This window comes from Jaculus jaculus, chromosome 8 (genome assembly GCF_020740685.1).
Source record: "Jaculus jaculus isolate mJacJac1 chromosome 8, mJacJac1.mat.Y.cur, whole genome shotgun sequence".
Lineage (NCBI taxonomy): Eukaryota > Metazoa > Chordata > Mammalia > Rodentia > Dipodidae > Jaculus > Jaculus jaculus.
Window position 1 is genome coordinate 116,973,485 of NC_059109.1, and position 19,533 is coordinate 116,993,017.

The 19,533-nt window shown below is 41.3% G+C and overlaps 1 protein-coding gene across 5 annotated transcripts in view; it reads right to left on the minus strand.

Moving 5' to 3' along the window:
* Positions 1 to 19,533, minus strand: part of Rbl1 (RB transcriptional corepressor like 1) — an 84,094-nt gene that overhangs the window by 53,074 nt on the left and 11,487 nt on the right. For all 5 annotated transcript variants that reach the window (XM_045156680.1, XM_045156682.1, XM_045156681.1 and 2 more), the window contains exons 3-11: positions 14,067 to 14,267; positions 12,985 to 13,049; positions 12,755 to 12,883; positions 12,167 to 12,327; positions 8,647 to 8,696; positions 6,682 to 6,868; positions 5,117 to 5,283; positions 1,576 to 1,688; positions 679 to 782 (exon numbers count right to left, since the gene is read on the minus strand). In XM_045156680.1, the coding sequence (XP_045012615.1) occupies positions 679 to 782; positions 1,576 to 1,688; positions 5,117 to 5,283; positions 6,682 to 6,868; positions 8,647 to 8,696; positions 12,167 to 12,327; positions 12,755 to 12,883; positions 12,985 to 13,049; positions 14,067 to 14,267 (1,177 nt within the window). The remainder of the gene's footprint in view (positions 1 to 678; positions 783 to 1,575; positions 1,689 to 5,116; positions 5,284 to 6,681; positions 6,869 to 8,646; positions 8,697 to 12,166; positions 12,328 to 12,754; positions 12,884 to 12,984; positions 13,050 to 14,066; positions 14,268 to 19,533) is intronic.

The following is a 19,533-nucleotide window of genomic DNA, read 5'->3' on the forward strand; positions in this document are numbered from 1 at the left end:
ACCAGGCCCAGCTAAAAAAAAATTTTTTTTAATATAAAAACAAATAATATTTTACAATCTAAAACCTCTGGGAGGGTATGGGCAAAAATTTTTTCTTAATTCAATCAGCTTAAATAGTTTGACAAGAGAGAGAGCTTATTATCACTAACTGGGAATGATGGTCAAAAAAAATAGACCTAAAAGTAAAGAACAATGATTTTCTACCCTCCAAATGGCTAGCCTGGATATGCCAAAAATCAACTAAAACAAGTTAAAAATTCGTCTTGGGGGCTGGTTCATTAATTCGTGGCACTGGTTATACAAGCCTGCACAGCATGGAGTTCAGATCCCCAGCATCTACATAAGCTGACACAAAAGTGGTCCACCCATATGTAATCCCAGTGTGCCTAAGGCAATGGAAGGCAGGGTCCAATAGTAAGTAAGAAAGACCCTGTCTCAAACAAGGTGGGAGACAGAAGAACAAAACTTTGAAAGTTTCCCCTGAATCTCTACATGTGCACAGTGGCACAAAAATGCCCACACATACGCACAGATATATACAAACTTAAAAAAAAATCATCTTGGCCAACGCCTCCACAAACTGTTGATACCCACTACGCCCTATGGCGTGACCCAAAACAATACTTCCAAGGTAGGGCTCTGGAACCTTGCAGTGGCAATGGAAGTAGATGTACTTACTGACAAGTCCATTCCATTAAGTCTTCGTGTTTCCTGAACCATTATAGTCTCTAAGATTTTATAATATAAAATTTCTGCCAACTTTAGTCTGTTTACAGCAAAGTCTAAAAGGAAATAAAAGAAACATATGTCCTATTGAAGTCATTTGTTTGTTTCTATTGCAGCAGGGTATCACTCTAGCCCAGTCTGACCTGGAACTCATTCTGTAGTCTCAGGCTGACCTCGAACTCACAGTGATCTGCCTACCTCTGCCCTTCAGATGTACCACCATGCCCAGCTCCTGAAATTTTTTTTTTAGTAACTCAAGGGCAAAACTTACACAAACTTTCTAAGTACTGTGTACCACCCATAGTTTGGAGAAGTCACAATATTATCGCAGATGAAGTGTGTTAAAATGATGGAGTTACTGTATACTAGTTGTATTTATAAATTCAGCCACTCAAAAAATAAAGATAAGGGCTCAGCAACTAAGGTGCATGCCTATAAAGCTTAAGGACTCAGGCTTGACTCCCCAGAACCCATGTAAGCCACAAGCACAAGGTAACACATGGACACAATGTGGCACATGCATCTACAATTAGTTTTCAGTGGTTGGGGCCCTGGCTCAACAATTATCTCTCTTGTGTTCTCTCTCTCTCTCTCTCTCTCATAAATAAAACAACACTATTTTAAAAAAAACACCTTCAACCTCAGCACTTGGGAGTCAGAGGTAGGAGGATCACCATGAGTTTCAGGCCATCCTGAGACTACATAGTGAATTCCAGGTCAGCCTGGGCTGTAACAAGATTCCACCTTGAAATAAACAACAAACAAAGGGAAAAAAACACTTGGAAATTCTAATTCAGGAGACATCTATATACCTTCAATGCTGTGCCAACTTTAATTTTCTCTTCTTACCTATATGAGATCCTGGCTGTTTATCTGTTGATTGAGTATAGTGCTGACAGAAAACCTCCCCTATTCCCTTCACTATTTTCATAATGTTGTCCATAGGATTCCGCATACAAGACCTACAAAATATAAGAGGAACCTAATTATAAGGAAAATACACAGACGCAGATTATCAGATGTCTAATCTTAAGAATGAACTTGCCAGGAGTGGTGGTGCACAACTTTAATCCCAGCATTTAGGAGGCAGAGGTAGGAGGATCACCGTGAGATTGAGACCACGCTGAGACTACACAGTGAATTCTAGGTCAGCCTGAGCTACAGTGAGACCCTGCCTCGAAAAATCAAAACAAACACAAACAAAAAAAGGATGAACTTGCCTCCCACCAAAAGAAGAATGAACTTGGGGTTGGAATGTTGACTAATGATAGACTGCTTGCCCATAATACTCAGGACTGAATTCAATTCCTAATACTGCAAAAGAAAAAAAAAAAAATCAAATTTGGTAATCCCAGTACTGAGGATGCTAAAGGAAGGGGTGGGAATCATTAGCACAAGACTTCCTTACTACATAGCTAACAACAACAACAAAAACAGTTTGTTTTGGAATGGAGAGATGGCTTGGCAGTGAAGGTGCTTGCCTGCAAAGCCAAAGGGCCCAGATTCAATTCCCCAGGACCCACATAAGCCAGAGATACAAGGTAATACATGCATTTGGTGATCCTCCTACCTCTGCCTCCCGAGTGCTGGGATTAAAGGTGTGTGCCACCACGCCTGGCATAAAAATATTTTTTTAAATAAAAAAATTAAAATTTCATATGTAAAAAATATAGCATAATTAAAACCCCTCTTCTGTTATGAGTTTGGTAATTTATGTGCTTCATAAGTGGGAGCATGACACATTATTTGTCTTTGTGACTGGCTTACTTCATTGAGTAGTATTAATTTTTGAATTTTTCATTGTGGGGTTCAAGTGCATTTCCCCAATTAGAGAGGCTCAGCATTTTTTAGGTGCTAATTAGCCATTTGTTTTTCTCTCTGGAGAAATATCTATTTGAGTGCTTTAAACATTTTTTGCATATGTATGTGTGGAGTATACATGTTAAATAGATGTGAGCCACTGTGTCTGGTTAAATTCACTTTAAATTGCTTAAATTTCTTTTGGTTTTCCAAGGCAGGGTCTCACTCTAGCCATGCGGATCTGGAATTCACTATGTATTCTCAGGGTGGCGTCAAACTCTGCAATCCTCCTACCTCTGCCTCCCAAGTGCTGTGATTAAAGATGTGTGCCACCACACCCAGCTACCATTTCTTTTCTTTTTTTTCTTTTTGGTTTTTCGAGGTAGGGTCTCACTCTAGCTCAGGCTGACCTGGAATTCACTATAGAGTCTCAGGGTGGCCTTGAACTCACGGCAATCCTCCAACCTCTGCCTCCCGAGTGCTGGGATTAAAGGCATGCGCCACCACACCCGGCCCAGCTACTATTTCTTTAAAAGACTATTCTTTCCCCATTTTATGATCTGAGAACCATTGTCAAAGATCACTTGACCATACATGTGAGAGTTTATTCCTCTTCATTCTGTCTCCTTTGGTTTAAGGTATAGGTAAATATCATGCTACCTTAATTACTATAGCTTGTAGTATGTTCAAACAGTGTGAGGCCTCCACCTTTTCCAAGTATGTTTTGGCTGTTTGTGGTCCTGTGACATTCCACATGTCAGGGTTTCATGTAGTTGAGGCTGGCCTCAAACCTGACATGTATCCAGAGATGATAGTGAATTCTTGATCCTCCTGCTTCTACCTCCCAAGTGCTGGGACCACAGGCCTGCACCATCAAGCCAGGACCCTATCCCCGTTCTTTTCCCATTAAGGCATTCTATTTGTATGTACATTTTTCATCTCTAGAAAACAAATACTAGAACTTCCAGTTCTGTTTCTTTGTCTCTTCTGCAAGGTCTACCATGGCAGTTGAGGTTGTCAGTACAATGAAATCAAACCATGGGAGCAGATCATTCTGCCATTCTTCTAGTCTCAGCTGATCACGCTACACTTAGACCTGCCCATGAGGTTTATCACTATCTTCCCAGCTCATGATTGTCAATGTTAGAACTCAGATGAGGACTCTGGAGCATAGATTTATTTTGTCTTTTGAGGTAGGGGCTCACTCTAGCACAAGCAGACCTGGATTTCACTCTTAGGCTGGTCTGGGCTTGACCTCAAGGCGCTCCTCCTTATGTAACCAGGCTAGCCTTGAACTCCTGATTGTCCTGCCCCACCAATGAGTTGGAATTACAGGACTATGCCACCATTCCTGTTTGGAGCAGCTATATAAAGGTCATGCATTTGCCTTTTTTCAGCATTACTGATGTTCCTGAGAGCCTTAGCCAGGACACTTATGAACACTCCTGTGGTGGCGTGTGAGGATGGAGGAAAGAGCTCAGTGTGGGACCTAATGAGCAGGATCAGGGTTCTATACACACAGCACTCCTCTAGCACACTTCCTGGGGATAAGCATACTAGAATCTTATTTACCTATTTATTTATGTATTTATTTATTGTTTCTTTGAGGTAGGGTTTCACTCTAGCTCAGGCTCTCCTGGAATATTTTTATTTTAAAAAAATACTTTATTAGAGCCGGGCATGGTGGAGCATGCCTTTAATCCCAGCACTTGGGAGGCAGAGGTAGGAGGATCACCATGAGTTCAAGGCCACCCTGGGGCTACCGAGTGAATTCCAGGTCAGCCTGAGCTAGAGTGAGACCCTACCTTGAAAAACAAAAAACAAAAACAAACAAAAAATTTTTTTTTGTTTATTTGAGAGAAAGAGAAAGAGGTAGGTAGAGAGACAGAATGGGCATACCAGAGCCTCTAGCTACTACAAACTCCAGATGCTTATGCCACATTGTGCATCTGGCTTATGTGGGTCCTAAGGAATTGAACCTTGGTCCTTTAGCTTTGCAGGCAAGTACCTTAATTGCTAAGCCATCTCTCTAGTCCTAGAATCTTTTTTTTTTCCTTGACCTTTAATTTGGAATGTATAACATGAAATCATCTCTCTCCTTATTGGCTGATTTTCACTATGCTCTTATTTCATTAGATATTAGGAAAGAAAGGTTTCTTAATCTGGTTTTATTGTATCATTTTGATCAAATTTTAAATAAAAAAATTCATAAATCTCTCAAATATTTTTAAAAAAAAATTTATAAAATTCCATTTTATACCTGTGCCCCCAACATGTAATCAGTTCCCCCTTTGGTGGACACTTGAGGTGAAGTGTTTAAAATCAACTTAAAAAGAATAAATATGGTAGGGCATAGTGGTGCATGACTTTAACCCCAGCACTCTGGAGGCAGAGGTAGAAGGATCACTGGGAGTTCTGGCCAGCCTGAAACTACTCAGTGAATTTCAGGTAACCCTGAGCTAGAGTGAAACCCTACCTCAAAAAAAAAAAGAAAAAAAAAATGCCTGATAACTCAATCTGAAGAATTCTGAAACTAATGAAACAGGATGGAATAAAAAATGTTATTTTTAGAAAATGACATTTTACTTACTCAAAAATATTTATAAGTTGTTCACTTGGTGCATTTTTCAATCCAGCCACAATACTCTGTAAGCGGCTCACACTTTGAGTGGCTGAAGCAACAGGAGTAATGACTGCTTCTTTTTCTTGTAAATACCTCCGTCCTGTCAGCGGGGTAGAAGGTGCAAATGATCTTTTCTGTCAAAAAAAGAAAAATCTGTGAGCTTAAAAACTAACTTTCCAGCCGGGCGTGGTGGTGCACACCTTTAGTCTCAGCACTTGGGAGGCAAAGGTAGGAGGATCACAGTGAGTTCAAGGCCACCCTGAGGCTACATAGTGAATTCCAGGTCAGCCTAAGCTAGAGCAAGATCCTACTTCGAAAAGCCAAAAAAAAAAAAAAAAAAAAGAGTGACTTTCCGCTGGGCATGGTGGTACCTGCCTTTAATCCCGGCACTCAGGAGGCAGGGGTAGGAGGATCACTGTGAGTTCAAGGCCACCCTGACACACATAGTGAATTTTAGGCCAGCCTGGGCTAGTACAGGACCCTACCCTGAAAAACCAAAAAGTGACTTTCCATTGAATTATATGTTTAATGCAGTACATGTACCATCTTCTCTATTCATATTTTAAGGTGGGCTATTTTTCTTTTTCAGGGCAGCCACCAGATTATTATTAATACTATGCAAATGACATTTGTACATCGGAATAATACTTTCATCTATAACCTCATAAAACTAATTTGAAATATATCACACAGTTATTTTAATTTTATTTAGGAGAAACCAGGCACAGAAAAATAAAAAGATTCATTTACACTAACAAAGCTTGGAAACAAGTTGTTTACTGTGGAGTTTTGAATCAGGTGCTAGGCCCGCAACTGGTGCAATTTAGGAATTGGAGCCTCCTGGAGGTGATGTATTGTTGGGGGCAGGCTAATGGGTGTTATAACCAGCTTACCCTTGCCAGTGTTTGGCACACTCTCCTGTTGCTACTGTCCACCTGATGTTGGCCAGGAAGTGATGTCCACCCACTACTCATGCCATTGTTTTGCCCTGCCAGCATGGAGCTCCTCCTCGAGTCTGTAAGCCAAAATAAGCCCTTTCCTCCCACAAGTTTGGTGAGGTGTTTTCTGCCGGCAACATGAAGCTGACTATATCTACCTTCTGTGTGACTGAACTTTCCACTAACTTTTGTTTGTCCTCCAACCCACTTCACACATGAATATGGAATTAAGCCTTTCCCATGAACAATCAGGTTAAAGAACATAGTTTCTGTCATGGGTAGGAAAGCAAACTAAATTTTAAAGCAACATAACAGAGGCTAGGCTGGAGTAAAGACTGGTAAATATACAACTTATGTTTAAAAACACATATGATGTTAAATCCAGGTGTACCTGGAAAGTGTGTATGACATATGGTTAATAGCAAGAATAAATGCCGTATTTTTAAAAGTTACCTTTTAAGGCTTTCATGGGAAATATGAATTAGTAGAAGTAATTCAAGATTAACTTGAAAGATGCCTCTGCTGTTAGTAGAATCACACATAGAAAGACAAATATCATTCATCAAGACTGAGGGCCAGGCTAGGTAATATTACTTTTTCAAAGTGCTGTTGAAGGTTATATTCCACATTGGCATGTGATGTTAGTTTCCCAAATGGGGGGTCACCGGTGAACTTTCGAGGTGTCCCAATTTCCTCTTCTGCATCTGCTCCCAAAAAGATTCTCTCATCAAAGTCACCAACTGTCAGAACATACTCTTCATACTCCTTATTCACTGCTTTGCTGCAAAGGACAGAGTGAAACTCAGTACAGGACACATTTATCGCCTCTAGTATCTCCATGGCAACAATAACAGAGTTCCTATCTGATTCACAGCAGTAAATTACTTTGGAAAGTGACTGAAAAGAGAATACATGCTTAATCTTAAAAAACTAGATGAAGCTAGCCAGGCGTGGTGGTGCATGCCTTTAATCCCAGTACTTGGGAGGCAGAGATAGGAGGATCCTGTGAGTTCAAGGCCACCCTGAGTCTACATAGTTAATTCCAGGTCAGCCTGGACCAGAGTGAGACCCTACCTTGAAAAACAAACAAACAAACAAACAAACAAAAAACTAGATGAAGCTAATTCAGGAAAAGAAAATGATTTCCGATCACCTTGGAAAGAATAGTGGCTTTGAAATATGGACCTTGTAAATTTTTTTTAATTATGAGAAAGTGAAAGAGACAGAGAACGAGAGCAAGTAAGAGAGAGAAAATGGGTGTGCCAGGACCTTAGCCACTGCAAACAAACTCCAGACACATACACCACTTTGTATATGTATGCCAACTGTGTGCATGTGTTACCATGTGAATCTGGCTTAAGTGTGTATTGGGGAGTCGAACCTGGATCCTTAGGCTTTGCAGGCAAGTGCCTTAACCACTAAACCATCTCTCCAGCCCAGACCTCATGAGTTTTATAACAGTTGATTAATGATAGAATATAAAAATCAAATATAAAAGTTACTGGGTATATTTATGAATTTCTCTAAAGAGCATAGATGTTTCTTTTAATTTTTTAAAAAACATTTTGTTTATTTTTATTTTTTGGCTTTCCAAGGTAGGGTTCTCGCTCTAGCTCAGGCTGACTTGGAATTCACTATGTAGTCTCAGCGTGGCCTTGAACTCACTGCATCCTCCTACCTCTGCCTCCAAAGTGTTGGGATTAAAGGCATGCACCACCACGGCCGGCCTATTTTGTTTATATCTGAGAGAGAGAGAGCGAGCAAGAGAGGCAGAGAGAGAAAGAAAGAGAGAGGGAGAGAGGGAGAGAGGGAGAGGGGGAGGGAGAAAACAGGTGCACCAGGGCCTCTACCTATGCAAATAAACTACAGACGCATGTGCCACCTTGTGCATCTGGCTTTACGTGGGTCCTGGGGAAATAAACCTGGGTCGTTTGGCTTTTCAGGCAGGCACCTTAACTACTAAGCCATCACTCCAGGCCATAAATGTTTTAAATGCTAATGGTTTCCTAAATGTACTTAAAGCCAAGAAAGCTTAGTGACAATACCCATTCAATGGCATTATAGCAAAGGGAGAAGTTACTTTAATGTACAGTTTCACTTAACATAATTCAACAATCATTATCAGCAGTCACAGCAGTTGGGAATATAGTAGATACCATAGTGCTAGACAGCTTTTTTTTTTTTTTTTTTTAAATTATTTATTTATTTATTTGAGAGCAACAGACACAGAGAGAAAGACAGATAGAGGGAGAGAGAGAGAGAGAATGGGCGCGCCAGGGCTTCCAGCCTCTGCAAACGAACTCCAGACACGTGCGCCCCCTTGTGCATCTGGCTAACGTGGGTCCTGGGAATCAAACCTGGGTCCATTGGCTTTGCAGGCAAATGCCTTAGCTGCTAAACCATCCCTCCAGCCCTACAGAGCTTTTCTTTTTTCTTTTGTTTTTGAGGCAGGACCTCGTGTAGCCTAGGCTGGCCTTGAACTTCTGATTCTCCTACCTTCATCTCCCAAGTGCTAGGATTATAGATGCACCCTTTTCACACCAATCTTTATATACTTACCTATTATCAGTAAAACTGAAAAGGTCCAGAAGGCATTCACCTTTTAAAATCTGGGAAGAAAAAAAATTATTTTGGAACATTATTGTATTAACAATCACAAGAAAGAGATTTATTTACACTTTCCCATTTGTATAACACATGTAAAAAGATTTACTTAACCTTGCAGGCCAGTAACAGTTCCAAAACAAGTAAATATAACATTAAGACAAACTTAAAGGCAAATTTTAGATCATCTCTAGCCCCACTACATAAAAATAAATAAAATCAAAGGGTTTTGTTTTTGTCTTATAAGGTTCTAGAGATTGAACTTAGGCCTTTGCTCAAGCAAGGCAAGTACTCTAGTAATGAGCCCACCCTAGGCCTAAAGTTGAATTTTCAACTTTTAGTTTAGTATTCGGCAGTGCTTTCTAAATTTTTTGTGACAGAAGTGGGGCTGGAGAGATGACTTAGTGGTTAGAGGTGCTTGTTTGCAGTCTGCTGGCCTAATTTGATTCTCAGCCATCCACAAAGAGCTAGGCATTCATTTGCAGCAGTGAGAGACCCTGATGTGTATGCATACATACACCCCTCCCCACATGTGCAAATAAATAAATTAATTAAAAAATACTTTCCTAGTGATAAAAGAGTCATTTAGGAGAAAACTTGTTAAATGTGGAGCGTGTAGTGGCACACACCTTTAATCCTAGCACTTAGGTTGAGGTAGGAGGATCACAATGAGTCTGAGGTTAGCCTGGGGCTACTGAGTTCATTTTAGGCCAGCCTGGGTTGGGGTAAGACCCTGCCTCAAAGAAACAAAAACCAAGACAAAATAAAAAATTCAGATTGATTCCAGGCCAACCTGGGCTAGAGTGAAATCCTACCTCAAAAAACAAAAAGCAAAGTAAAACAAAAAATTCAGATTGATTCCTACAGCTGGTGAAAAAGGAAAACCACACAGTTAATAGTTTCTGTGAACTTTAATATACTTAGATTATCATATATGAACAGTTGAAAATTCAAATGATTTCAAGGATCAGGGCTCAACATACGTGCATGAAAGAGCTGAATATATGCACCCCACGCTACAAGTGGAGGCCATTATTTAGCATGACAGTATGTAGAAATTATAACCCAGTATTGCCAGAGCTTCATAATTTTTATAAGTTTTTCAAGGGGTCTTCTTTTTGTTTGTTTGTTTGGTTTTGCTTTTTGAGGTTGGGTCTCACTCTAGTTCAGGCTGACCTGGAATTTACTACGTAGTCTCAGGGTGGCCTTGAATTCACAGCAATCCTCCTACCTCTGCTTCCCAAGTGCTAGGATTAAAGGTGTGCGCCACCATGCCCGGCTGAGGTCTTCTTATTTAAATTCAAAACTGAATAAAGGGGCTGGAGAAATGGCTTACCAGTTAAGGCCCTTGTCTGCAAAGCCAAAGGACCCAGGTTCAATTTCCCAGGACCCATGTAAGCCAGATGCACAAGGGGTACATATGTCTAGAGTTGGTTTGCAGTGGCTATAGGCCCTGGTGTGCCCATTCTCTCTCTCTGCCTCTCTCTCTCTCATTCTCTGCTTGCAAATAAATAGTAATTGTTAAAAACGAACAAAGTAAAAAATTAAATAAAAACAGTTATTATTCTATAGGCCAAGGGCAAAAGAGCAAGCACATCGATATTCCATCCAGTTATCCAATCCAGAATACTTTGACCTCAAATATTTCTAAAACCAGGATGACTGGAAGATGATTTTGTTTTTGGAATAAAATAAATTATTACTATTATTATTATTTTGGTTTTTCAAGGTAGGTTTCACTCTAGCTCAGGCTGACCTAAAATGTACTATGTAGTCTCAGGGTGGCCTCGAACTCACGGCAATCCTCCTACCTCTGCCTCCCAAGTGCTGAGATTAAGGGCGTGCACCACCACACCCAGCTCTGAAATAAATTATTTTAATAGCAACTATAACAAGGCAACAGGCAATGCCAGGTCATCCAGATAAAACAAAATGTACAGCTACTATATGAGAGCTAGTTTACTTTTTTTGTTTTAAATAAACATCTAGTCTTTTTTAAAAAAATATTTATTTGAGAGAGTGGGAGAGAGAGAGAAAAAGAGAGAATGGCGCACCAGGGTCTCCAGCCACTGCAAATGAACTCTAGATGCATGTGCCACCTGGTACTGGGTACTGGGGAATCAAACCTGAGTCCTTAGGTTTCATAGCTAAGTGCCTTAACCACTGAGCCATCTCTCCAGTCCCAAAGTAAACTTTTAACAGAACCAGAGTTTTCCTGGTATGTTATATAAAAGCAGTACACTAGGGGCTGGAGAGATGGCTCAGTGGTTAAGGTGTTTGCCTGCAAAGCTAAAGGATCCCGGTTCGATTCTCCAGGACCCACGTAAGCCAGATACACAAGGGGGTACATGTATCTGGAATTCGTTCACAGTGCCTATAAATAAATAAGTAAGTAAATAATATTTTTAAGAAAAGTTTACTTTGTTGGAGATGTTTATGCATAGTTGAGGAGGGATAAAACTAATACAAAACTGTAAGAGAGAAGAAACCAGTTATGAAAGTCTTTATGCTTAAAAGAAAATCATGTAATACTCTCTAAGTGGGGGATCACAGTGATGACTTAATCTAAACTCCTCCTTTTACAAAAAGAAATTACAGGGCCTCATTAGAAAAATAAGAAGTTGAGGGCTGGAGAGATGGCTTAGTAGTTAAGGCATCTGCCTACAAAGTCAAAGGACCAAGGTTTCCTTCCCCAAGACCCACATAAGCTAGATGCACAAGGTGGTACATGCATCCGGAGTTTCTTTGCAGTGGCTAAAGGTCTTGGCACATTCATTCATTCTCTATCTGCCTCTCTCTCTCAAATAAACAAGAAAAATTTAAAAAATTAAAATTAAGAAGTTGAGCTGGGCGTGGTGGCACATGCCTTTACTCCCAGCACTCGGGAGGCAGAGGTAGGAGTATCACCGTGAGTTCAAGGCCACCCTGAGACTACATAGTAAATTCCAGGTCAGCCTGGGCTAGAATGAAACCTTACTTTGAGAAAACAAAAGAACAAAACAAAACAAAACAAAAAAAATATTAAGAAGTTGAGGTTGAGACTCCCTCCAAAACAAGTTAACTACTAACTGTAAAAACAGATAACTAGTGGTGGAGGAGGGTGAGAATGCAATGTAAGCACCCTCAAGTGGTTTTCTGCTTTATTTCTGAGCAATAGCTGTTAGACTATTATACTCCTTTTAGTAAGTAGCCAGGTATTCAATTTGTGAGAGAATTACAAAGTTTACTCAGACTTCCTGTGTTACCTAATTCTATCAGGCTGATTCTGACTTCTTTGTCTGAATCCCCGTAACTGCTACTAGCAGTGTGTTTCCTTGGCAAAACGCATAGCCAGTCACACGGTTCAACAGCTGCTTCTCACATCACCTAACATCAGAGCGCCATTCTGCCTCGCAGCAGACACTGAGATGGGGAATCTTGACTCTGATTGCTGTTGACCCCTAAATACCTAGTCGCTGAATTGTAAGTGTAATACCTTCTTGTCAAAAAGTTTTGAAATATATGGTTTGAAGTAGTGTTCCTTTATTCCTTTTGCTTCTACCAGAAGGCCATCATGCAGTTCACAAAGCACAGCGATGATGCACGGAGGCTCTTCAGAAGCTCTGAAGTCAGGAGTGTGGAAATCAGGCGGTAAGCCTAGTGGGACAGAGTAAGAAGAGAAATAGGAAGAACAAAAGAAATGGAATCAGTTTTCACGCTTTCTTTCTAAAAGTTAATAGTTATTTTCTAAAAGAAATGAAAACGGGGCTAGAAAGATGGCTCAGCAGGTAAGTTCATCTGCCATGCAAGAGGGCCAGAGTTTAGTACCCAGACCCACACAAAAAGCCGGGCATGGCAACACATGCCTGTAACCCAGCTCCAAGTGGGCAGAGACAGAGGACCACTGGGATCACAGTCAAGGTGAAAACAGCATGCTCCAGAGAGAAGAGACAGAGGAAGAAGAAATCCTCCTCCGACCTCTACACACGTGCGTGAGGTACGTGCATTGCCAACACATGCATATACATCACATACACCAAAATTATAACAATAATAATAATAATAATAAAAGTAAATGGCTTACCTTTAAATGAGGGATTCAGCAAGTCTTGTCTGTTTGGGCATATAATGGCATTTGCAAAAATCAGATCCAAGCAGCACAGCAGTAGATGATATGAGTTAACTAAGTCATCACCAATCATTCGAAAATTACCTTTACCAAGAAAAAAAATGAAACAATTAGACCTAGAAACCTCTCAAATACCACCAGATTCCCAGAGTAGAAAAGTACGGCCACTGAAAACGTCAACTCACCCTTCGTATAAACAAAGAGCGTCCAACAGAAATTAAAGAGATCCTTCACACTGCAAGGAATTCGCCTGAAGAGGAAAATACATGTTTTTTTTTTTTCTTTTGAGTCTGACTAGTTTGTTAAGCATCATTTAAATTTAAAATAGAAAATATAAATAAATAATAGGATCAAGTTACATGTAAAATTCCTTTCACAAAAGACAGATAATCTAAGACTTAGAAGTGAACTTAAGTAAACCTTTCCTATTTGCATCAAAAAATTAGAATACAAAAAAACAAAAATGCAAGAATTTCCAGATAAGCAATTGTCCATTAACTGAAAATTGAATTTAAGCCTTTGCAGAAGGATACTTTAATGAAATATAGTTTTTTTGTTTGTTTGTTTTTTTGAGGTAGGGTCTCACTCTAGCCCAGGCTGACCTGGAATTCACTGTGTAAGTTCATGGTGGACTTGAACTCATGGTGATCCTCCCAGTGATGGGATTAAAGGCATGTGCTACCATGCCCAGCGCAAAATATAGTCATTTTAAGAGAACAAATTCTTTGGGCTGGAGAAATGGCTTAGTGGTTAAGGCATTTGCCTGTGAAACCTATGGACCCCAGTTCAATTCCCCAGGACCCACATAAGTCAGATGCACAAGGGGGGTACATGCATCTGGAGCTCGTTTGCAGTAGTTAGAGGCCCTGGCATGCCCATTCTCTCTTTCTCTCTATCTGCCTTGTCCTCTCTCTCTCGCCTTCTCTCTCAAATAAATAAAATATTTTAAAAATATTTTTGGGGGAGCTGGAGAGATGGCTTAGCAGTTAAATGCTTGCCTGTGAAGCCTAAGTACCCTGGTTCGAGGCTGGATTTCCCAGGACCCATGTTAGGCAGATGCACAAGGGGCGCATGCATCTGGAGTTCATTTGCACTGGCTAGAAGCCCTGGCACACTCATTCTCTCTCTCTCTGCATCTTTCTGTCTGTCACTCTCAAATAAATAAATAAAAATACAAACAAAATTAAATTTTTTTAGTATTTTTTTTAAAAAGAGAACAAACTCTTTTAATGATTTTGCATTACAAATACATAAGGATTAGTCTCACCTCTGCTTCCTGCTTCGCGGCAACTTGGGCAGCTCTTCATATGGATTCTGAAATATATCTAAAAAAATTGGCTCAAATTTCTTAAAAATTACAGTAGATACTTCAAAATTTCTCTCTAGCCTTTCTACACGTTCACGAAATTCTTGTGGCAGATTTGACATGTCCATCCACTTCTTCATTTTACTGAAAAACTGTATTAAACTAAAAGAAATAAAGGAAAAAGGTAACTAAAATTAGGCCATATATTGAATTGAAAATGAACTCACACTGACAGCAGCTGTGGTTCCCTGCATAAGAAGAACAGGAGGAGGAGGAGAAAGGGATCAGACGGAGTGGAAGGGGATGCTTGCAAAGCCTGCTGGCAGGGGCTCCATTCTCCAGCACCCCTGTAAAGGTGCAAAAAGGGGCATACGCATATGGTGTTCATCCGTCGTGGCAGGAAACCCTGGTGCACATGTATACACACATACATACAAATAATATTTTAAATAAAAGGTGCTAGAGAGATGGCTCAGTGGTTAAGTGCCCTTCCATGGCAAGCAGGAGGTTCTGAGACTGCCCCAGTTCAAATCTCCAGATCCCGTGTAAAACAGCTAAATGTGGCCACACACTCCTGTAACCCTAGTACCACAGGAGGGTACAGAGCTAAGAATTTTTGGAGCCACACAGGGTCTGGAATCAGTAAAAAGACTGTAGCTCAAAACAAGATGTGGCAGAAGACACCAGAATCCCACTCTGGCAACTGCAGGACGGTGGCCCCCACCACCTCAGGCAAGCATATAGGGTCCTGCAAGGGCACATAAATGTGCACATACCACACACACCACACTACATCACATAACACTATACACATGCAGAAAAAGGATTGGAAGGAGGGTGAGAGGTAATGGGGGGATGTAATCAAAGTATGTGATAAACATGTAAGAAAATGTCAAATATCGGGCTGGAGAGAGGGCTTAGTGGTTAAGCGCTTGCCTGTGAAGCCTAAGGACCCTAGTTCGAGGCTCAATTCCCCAGTACCCACGTTAGCCAAATGCACAAGGGGGCACATGCGTCTGGAGTTCATTTGCAGTAGCTGGAGGCCCTGATGCACCCTCTCTCTATTATTTCTCTCTATCTGCCTCTTTCTCTGTCTGTAGCTTTCAAATAAATAAATAAAACTAAACAAATTTAAAAATAAGTCAAATATAAATAAAAGATAAAAAGGAAAATGAAGGGCTGGAGAGATGGCTCAGCTGTTAAGGTGCTTGCCTGTAAAAGCTAAATAACCTAAGTTCAATTCCCCAGAACTCACATAAAGCCAGATGCACAAAGTGGCACATGTGCCTGGAGTTTGTTTGCAGTGGCTGGAGGCCCTGGTGCACCCATTTTCTCTGCTGGGCATGGTGACACATATCTTTAATCCCAGCATTTGAGAGGCAGAGGTGAGAGGATTGCTTTGAGTTGGAGGCCAGCCTGAGACTGCACAGTGAACTCCAGGTCAGCCTGTGCTAGAGTGAGACTCTACCTTGAAAAAAATAAAAAAGAAGCCAATCATGTGCTATTATAATAGGTGTCTTGTTGGGCATGGTGGCACCTATCTTTAGTCCCAGTATTTGGGAGGCCAAGGTAGGAGGATTACTATGAGTTCAAGTCCACCCCAAGACTACAAAGTGAATTCCAGATCAGCCTGAGCTAGATACAGTGAGACCCTATTTTGAAAAAATGTTAAGAAAAGAAAATGATACATTGTTTTCATGACTGTGAAGAATCCTCAACTGGAGCCAGACATGGTGGTGCACTCCTTTAATCCCAGCACTGAGAGACAGAAGGATTGCCATGAGTTCAAGGCCAGCCTGAGACTACATAGTGAATTCCAGGTCAGCCTGGAACTAAAAAAAAAACCTGACTGGGACTGAGGAGATGGCTCAGGAGGCAAAGTTATCTGAGTTCAGATCGCCGGTACCCACATAAAATTCGAGGGGTGTGGCACATGCCTGTCATCCCAGTGTTGGGGAGGTGGAGAAAGAAGGTTTGCAGTGCTCGCTGACCAGCTTGTCTAACCAAGTCAGTGAGCTGAGTTCGGTGAGAGCCTGTCTGAACAGAACAAAGTGGAGAGCCATTCAGGAAGATACCTGACATCAACATCAACCATAGGTCTTCACACACATGCGCACATACACGTGCATATGAACACACACACACATATAGATAGATACAAAATGGAGTCTGAACTATGAAAAAGCAAACAGCAAACAAGCCTTATTGCTAAATGCTATGAACTTACTTTGGTTCCAGGATCACGATGGAGTTAGAGGGGACAATGTTGTCTTTTGTGCAAAGAGTGACAGTACCTATCCACTTTTGTTCTCTAAGTCATCTACACAATTCTGTATCTATAAATTATTAAGTATTCGTTAAGATTGATGGGTTTGGGCTGGAGAGTTGGCTTAGCGGTTAAGCACTTGCCTGTGAAGCCTAAGGACCCCGGTTCGAGGCTCGGTTCCCCAGGTCCCACGTTAGCCAGATGCACAAGGGGGCGCACACGTCTGGAGTTCGTTTGCAGAGGCTGGAAGCCCTGGCGCGCCCATTCTCTCTCTCTCCCTCTATCTGTCTTTCTCTCTGTGTCTGTCGCTCTCAAATAAATAAATAAAATAAAATAATTAAAAAAAAAAGATTGATGGGTTCATAAAATTACGTATCAGGAAAAACAAAAGTCTACAAAGTTGAAAGAAGTTGATCAAAGCACTAAACTATTATAGGTTAGGAGTAAAAATCTTAAGTTTAAAAAAATATATATTTATTTATTTGTATGTGTGCGTGTGCACGCATGTACATGAGTGAGCAAAGGTCTCTTGATGCTACAAATGAATGCCAGATGCTTGTACCACTTTTTTGATACATGGGTGCTGGGTCATTGAACCCAGGCTGGTAGGCTTTAACCACTGAGCTATCACCCTAGCCCCACAAGTGTTTTGAGTTTTTTTTTTTTTTTTCCTTTTTTCTTGAGGTAATCTCACTCTACTTCAGGCTGACCTGGAATTCACTATCTAGTCTCAGGGTGGCCTTGAACTCATGGCAATCCTCCTACCTCTGCCTCCCAAATGCTGGGACTAAAGGCTTGTGCCACCATGCCTGGCTTGTTTGAGTTTTAATGTGCGGTTCTACCACCAAATGTAAAACAGGCAAATAGACACGTAGAAAATAAACTGATAGAACTGGGTGTGGTGGAGCATGCCTTTAATCCCAGCACTGAGGCTGAGGTAGAAGGATCTCTTTGGTTTCAAGGCAAGCCTGGGAGTACAGAGTGTTCAGAACAGAACAAAATGGAGAGCCATTCAGTGTTCAGGTCAGGCTGGCTACAATGAGACTCTACCTCAAACTAAAGAGAGACAAAGAGGCTGGAGAGATGGCACAGAAGTTAAAGGCGCTTGCTTACAAAACCTGATGGCCCAGATTTAATTCTCCAGTACATGTGTGAAGCCAGGTGCAGAAAGTAGTGCATGTATCTAGAGGTCATGAGCAGAGGCAGGAGGTCCTGGTGCACCTATCTTCTCTCATAAATAAATAAATAAATAAATGTTTGTTTGTTTGTTTTTTAAAAGAGAGAAATGGGCTGAAAATATGGCTTTGTGGTTAAGGCACTTGCTGGCAATGTCTAAGGACTCAGGTTCCATTCCCTACATAAGCCAGATGCACAAGGTGGCACATGTAACCAGAGTTTGTTTGCAGTGGCTAAAAGCCCTGTGTGCCCATTCTCTATCTCTCCCCACCTTCTCTCTCTTTCAAATAAATAAATAAATAAATAAATAAATAAATAAATAAATAAAATGTTAAAACACAAGATAGCCCCAGATACAATCTTTTTGTTCATGAATTACTAAATTGACAACTTGTAGTGTCAAAAGATCATTTTATTAAGCATCCAGCACTAAATAAAAAGGGATATTTGCTACTTTTTTAAAAGGTGAAGTTATCAGCAAATTGCCCAAAGATGCTCAAACTCTGGAAGATAAAAACATTTTACTGGGGCTGGAGAGATGGCTCAATGGATAAAGAGCTTGCCACTATAGCCTAAGTACCCGAGTTCAGATCCTCAACCTGCCCTGTAAAAGCTGGGAGCAGTGGTGGGCATCGTGATCTTGGTGGGAAGGGAGGTGAAGCTAGGAGAGCCTCACAGCAGCTCATGGGCCGGCTAGCCTGGTAAACACAACAGTGAACAAGAGCAAGAATCAGCGACTCTGCCTCAAATGAGATGGCGGCAAGGACTGACCCCTCAAATTGTAGTGATGTCTGTGTGACCTGCACGCTCACACTTACAGGCATAAACACACACATACACACACGTTTTTCAAAAATGTTCTAGGGCTAGGGAGATAGTGAAGTCGTTGAAGGTACTTGCTTGAACAGTGTGCCGGTCTGGGTTCAATTTCCTATTCCCCACATAAAGCTAGATGCATAAAGTGGCTCATGCATCTGGAGTGTGTTTGCAGTAGCGTATGCCACACATATCACAACACTACACATGCAAAAAACAATTTAGGGCTGGAGAGATTGCTTAGTGGTTAATGTGCTTGCTTGGCAAAGCCTGACAGCCCAGGTTCAAATATCCAGTTCCTACATAGAGCTAAATACACAAAGTGGTGTATGTGCCAGACATGGTGGTGCATGCCTTTAGTCACAGCACTTGAGAGGCAAAGAGGTAGGAGGATTGTCATAAGTTCAAGACCAGCCTAAGACAACACTGTGAATTTCAGGTCCACCTGGGTTACATCAAAACAAAAAAAGGGGGGGGGGAACTGTGGAAATGGCTTAGTGGTTATGGCCTTTTGCCTGTTAAGCCTAAGGACCCAGGTTCTACATCTAGGACCCATGTAAGTCATATGCACAAGGGGGCACATATGTCTGAAGTTCATATGCAATGGTTAGAGGTTCTGACGTGCCCATTCTCTCTTTTTCTCTCATAAATAAATAAATAAAATGTATTTATATATTTAAAGTGGTGCACGCATCTGGAGTTCATTTGTAGTGGCAAGAGGTCCTGGTACATTCTCTCTGTCTCTTTGCAAATAAATAATAAATAAATTTTAAAAATAAGGGCTGGCTCTCTGCAAGGGGGCCTCAGCTATGACTCAGGTTCATGGCTCAGTGCCTGCAGTGTACAGGAATCACGGAGACAGGAATTCCACAGAGAGACTGTAGGGTAGCAGCAGTGATGGGTAGAGGAGGTCTGATGGGGAGCAGACAGCTACAGACATTACACACATATGTAGCATCCAGTCAGTATGCATTCATTGGTGGAGCCAAGGGCATGGTGTGGGCCTGGGGAACCAGGTGCCCATAGAGGAACGAGGGCAAAGAGGACGTGGCACCAGCAGGCAATGAGCACATCAGACAAGTTGCTACAATGTGTTTGTTGGGGGGGGTGGCTGGGTGGGGTGTGAGGAGAGAGCAGACCCTTTGAGATTACCGAGAGAAAGCCCGCAGT